Source organism: Cystoisospora suis (assembly GCF_002600585.1).
Source record: "Cystoisospora suis strain Wien I chromosome Unknown contig_1020, whole genome shotgun sequence".
NCBI classification, from domain to species: Eukaryota; Apicomplexa; class Conoidasida; order Eucoccidiorida; family Sarcocystidae; genus Cystoisospora; species Cystoisospora suis.
Window position 1 is genome coordinate 67436 of NW_027153821.1, and position 4949 is coordinate 72384.

At 43.0% G+C, this 4949-nt stretch overlaps 1 protein-coding gene across 1 annotated transcript in view; it reads left to right on the forward strand.

The window, feature by feature from the left end:
- Positions 1-24: 24 nt before the first annotated feature.
- CSUI_002417 (major facilitator family protein) overlaps positions 25-4949 on the forward strand; it is a gene marked incomplete at its 5' end in the record, with an annotated part of 8121 nt that continues 3196 nt past the window's right edge. Inside the window, 4 exons of the mRNA XM_068062618.1 lie at positions 25-1155; positions 1732-2373; positions 3130-3184; positions 3765-4165. Coding sequence (XP_067925416.1) covers positions 27-1155; positions 1732-2373; positions 3130-3184; positions 3765-4165 — 2227 coding nt within the window. The remainder of the gene's footprint in view (positions 1156-1731; positions 2374-3129; positions 3185-3764; positions 4166-4949) is intronic.

Sequence of the window (4949 nt, forward strand, 5' to 3'; positions counted from 1 at the left end):
AAGACGACTATGCCAGGTGTGAAGGAAGAAGAGGAAGAAAGCAAGCTTTCAAGAAAGAAGATGGAGAAGACGATAGAGGAACAGAAAAGAAGAGAGAGACAGAGAGAAAGAAGAAGTCTGGAGAGAATAAGAAAGAAGAGAAACAAGAAAAGAAAGAACTGATTCAAAAGAACAAAGAAGAAGAGCAGACATATCTCATTCATAATACTTCTTCTTCACATCCCGAGGGGAAGTTCGCGCATCCATCTACAGATCTTCTCTCCACAGCTGCAACCCTCGATTCTTCTTCTACTTCTCATCTTCCTCCTCCGGTTCTTCCTTCTTCTTCCTCCTCCTTTTCTTCTTTCTTTTTCTTTCCTTCTCTCAAATCTTCTTCCTCCTCTCGTCTTTCCCACAACATCTCTTCCTGCTCTGATCCGTCATCTACACTTGGAAAGGAGAAGAGATCTTACCCAGAGAAGGACAATTTCCTTCCGAACGCAACCTCGCCAGCTGATTCTCTCTCGGTTCCTAAAGACGTGGGTCTTCTTCCTCTCTCTTCTTCAGCATCTTCCTTTCCGTCTTTTATCTCGACGTGGAAGAGATCTTCTTCTTTTCTCTTCTCTCTCTCTTCCTCTTCTTCTCCCCTGTCCTCATCATCTTCTTCTTCATCGCGACTGTCCGATAGGATCGGGAGACTACAGCTTCAACAGTTTCTCTTGTCTTATACGTGCTATTCATCTCTCTATCTTACACGTAAACCTTTTGCTTCAGCTAGAACGAAGCTTCTCCAGGAGTTGTCTTTGTCTACCGTAGATCTCGGATGGGTCGATACTTCCTTCCTCTTCTTTTATGCTCTCGTGCAACTCTTTCTCTCTTCTACAGTGGCTTCTTTCTTCTCTCAGAAAAAGAACACTTCTCCGTCGGCTTTTGAGAGAGGAACCTCCTCAAGAAAGGACATGACAGGACTAAAATCTTTCTTTCTTCTCTCCTATACTCTCTCCAGTTTCTCTTGTCTTCTTATTTCTCTTCTCCCTCTTCACCTCCTTCACTTCTCGATTCTTCTCGTCGCTTGGGGAGTGAATGGAGCCTCTCAGGCTCTCGTCTTTCCTTTTCTTGTGTCGATTCTCCGGCAGTGGTTGAAGCGAATGAAAGGCGGAGGGGCATCTGCATTCGGTAAGAAGGATAATAAGCTACTCCTACTACTACTAGTACTACACACGCATTGGGGAGGGGAGACAACGAAGAAAGGAAGGAGAAAAGAGGGAAATGAATGAAAGAAAGATAAGGTAGACAGATCGACATAGAGATTCACATATTTCGATCAGGATACAAACACACAGAGAAAGAGAAAGAGATCTATGCATGTCCTTGCTATCTATCTTCAATCTATTCTTAATCTATCTATTTCTACGGGTTTGCTGTAGTTCATGGCTCAAACTGTCTCTCTCTGTCTGTATGTTCTTTTATGCCTCTAAGCTCATGTTCTTCCTCTTTCTTCTTCTTCACCTTTGCTCGTCTTTTCGCGCCAACACGAGAGGGGAGGCGGAAGGGATTTCATCTTTGTTTTTGCTTGAGTGTTGCTGTTGTCTCTCCTAGCGCTCGAATATACCTGATAGGGATTCCTTTCTTTCTTTCCCACTCTTTCCTTCTTTCCTTTTCTCTTCTTTCCTTCTTTCTTTTCTCTTTTCTTCTTTCTCTTTTCTTGTAGTTTCTATGTCTTTCTCTTTGGCATTTCCGTTTTTTCTTCAGGTGTCTGGTCTACATGCCAACAGGTGGGGAGTATGGCTGCGTCCTACATGACCGGAGAGATTCTTTCTTTCTTCGCTCCTTCTCCTTCTTCCTCTAGCTTCTTTTCTTCTTCTTTTTCCTCTTCCCCTTCTCCTCTTATCCCCTCCTGGCGTCTCGTCTTCTTCGTTCCCTCTGTATGTGTTTTTCTCTGTGGCCTTCTTCTCTTCTTCTTCCTTATCGACAGTCCAGATGATCATCTTGCATCGCTTTCAGAAACGCAAAGTGAAAAGAGGAAAAAAGAAGAATCGGAAATCTGTCTCGATTCTTCTGCTGCCGTCTCCTCGGTCTCAGCCCACTCTCGAGATGAGCCGATGAATACAACTATCAGACACCGGGGAGCTCCGAGTAAAAGAACTTCTCCTTTCTCTTCTTCTGACGAAAAAGATCAAAGGAAGCGCACTGAAAAGAAGAAAGAGGAACAAAAGGCTTCTTCCTCTTCTTCTTCTCGAGGAGGTTTAGATGTATGGTTGAAGGCGCTGAACTGTCGATGGATAGGGGTACTGTGTGTGGCCTATTTCTCGATGAAGCTCGTTCGGTATCTTCTCATGAACTGGATGTCTCTCATTCTTGAAGATTTCTTTTCGCTTACCAATAAACAAGCATGTAAGTAGGAAACAAGAGGGCTTCCCATATGTCGCATGTTTAGTGTTTCACCCTCGGGTGTATATACACCTCAAGTGTATCTGCAACTCAGGTGTATATACACTTCGAGTGTCTGTGCACCCCCAGGTGTACGGGGTACACCTCAAGTGTATTTGCATCTCAGGTGTATGTACGTACACCTGGGGGAAAGAAGAAGTCTTTCATGTCAGATGTCGATACGCCCGTGTACAGCTGAGAGGAAAGGGAAGGAGGGAGGCACGGAGACGCAACTAATGAAAACTTCGATAGAGAGAAGAGTGGCAAGAGGCGATTTTTGCTCCTGCCATGGGTTTGTCCCACAGTTAAGGTTGTGTCATAAAAGACAGTCCTCCTTTGCTTGTTTTCTTTTTTCTTCTTCTTCTTCTCTTTCTCCATTATGTGGCTTCTCAGTGAAGATGCGCGAGAGAGAAGAAGAAGGGAAGGGACGACGTAGACTGGTCCTGTGTGAAGAGCAAGAGAATAGCTGGACGAATTTTGCGAAGTTAGAGAGCTTTTCGGTTTTCGTTTCAGTTTCTATCTTAAGAAAAGGAGAGGGACAGGGAGATTTATAGAGCGAAAGATATGTTCGTCGATGAACGAGAGAAAGAGATGTAGGGAGAGGGGGTACGGAGTGACTACTTCCTCCGCATGAGTGAAGAAGATTTTCTTTCTTTCTTTCTTTGAATCAAGCACCGGCTTTTGCTTTTCTTTTCATTCTCTTCTTTTTTTTTTTCTCAGCGTGGGCTGTGATTGTATTCGAGACAGGGGGAGTTCTCGGAGCCATCTTTGTCGGGTAGGAAAGGAGACAGAAGAAGAGAAGGAAAACATCTTTCTATCGTCACTCTCATTCTCACGACCAGAGAGCTACTCGTCTCGTTGAAGTAGAAACTCAGAGGTAGACAGCTAGGCTAATGATTGATAGATAGATAGATAGATAGATAAAGGTAGGTAGATAGATAGATAAAGATAGGTAGATAGATAGATAGATAGATAAGTATATAGTCAGGTAGGTAGTAGGTAGGTGACTGAATAGAGCGATACGGTTGTATGGATGGGTGGATAGAGTGGAAAGGAAAGAAAGTTTTCCACGCGTGAAAGAAGTCTCTTTCTTTCTGCCGAGGGGTCCTCATTCACGACAAGTTCATTTTAAAATCTCCTCTTGTTCTTTCTATCTCTCTATTCATTCACTGCGCACTCCCCTACCGGCTCAGAGGAAAAAATGGTAGACATCTACACATGCCTCTTCACCGTCTCCTTCTCCATCCTCTCATATTCTATCTATCTTCAATCTATCTTTAATCTATCTATTTTTCTATCTATCATTTTCATCGCTTCTTTTTCTTTTTTCTTCTTTCTTTCTGTCTTTCCTTCAGATTTCTTTCAGATCGTTCTTTTGACGGGAAGAGGTTTCTTCTTGTTCCTCCTCTCTGTTTCTGTGGTTGTCTCTTCTTTCTCCTTTTTCTGAAGTTCCTTGACTGTGAATTCTCTTCTTTCACGACCTTCTTCTTCTCTCTCCAATCTCTTCTCTTTCTTCTTGGCGCATGCATTGCTGGACCTGACAGTGTCTTGGGAGGGACAGCCGCTGCGGATACAGTCGGAGACGAATATGAAAGAAAGAAACTAGAACAAGAAAAGAGACAGGAGGCGGTCGATCAAGAGGAAAAGATGATAATAGAGAAGAAGGGAGAAAAGGACTTGAGTGGAAGAAAAGAAAAAGAAAAAGGTGGAGAAGAGGATCGAGTGGAGCTTCAACAGATCATGGCGACAGCTTCGTGTAAGGACAGAAGAAGAAAATAAAGAGAGAATGAAGAGAAGAGAAAGACGAAAAGGATTTGAATTTCCCCTCTTCATTCTCTTCATCCATCTCTCAAATCTTGTCTCATTCATTCTCCCTCTCTTCAGGTGTTGGCATATATAGACATCGATAGAGAGTGAGGCAGATAGTTGGACTTGTAGATGATAGACGTATATAGACAGAGATAGATAGATAGTTAGTTGTGTAGGTAGCAGAGGTTCCAAGGCAGAGACTCCTTGCGATCTTTCTCTCTCTGATACGTGCCCGGGTGTGTAGACAGCGGGGGACTGGTGTCTCTTCTTTTCTTTCTCTTCACTCTCCCCCTCTCCGGTCATCTACACATCATAGAGTCAATCTTTCTGAAGTGTCTATATATGTATACATAACCGATATGTTTACAAATGGAATAGAAAAGGATGTGTATGTGTGTGATGTATGCGAATACTTGCCATGCATGCATGTATGGCTGACGTCTACACTGAGTGTATGTGAGAGCTTGGAGTGATAGGCGGATAGATAAACTTTCCTTCCTCTCTGATTGCTTGCAGATGTGCCCGTATATCTATAGAAAGAGAGATAGATAGATAGATAGAAAATAAGAAGAGGCCCAAGAGCTGAAATTTGTTCTTTCCTTGTGTCAATCCGTACACAGTTGGATCCTGCCGTCTCCGAGAGGCTTTCTTTCTTTCTTTTTCACTCTTTCTTTCTTTCTTTCTTTCTCACTCTTTCTTTCTCTCTTTTTCACTCTTTCTTTTTCACTCTT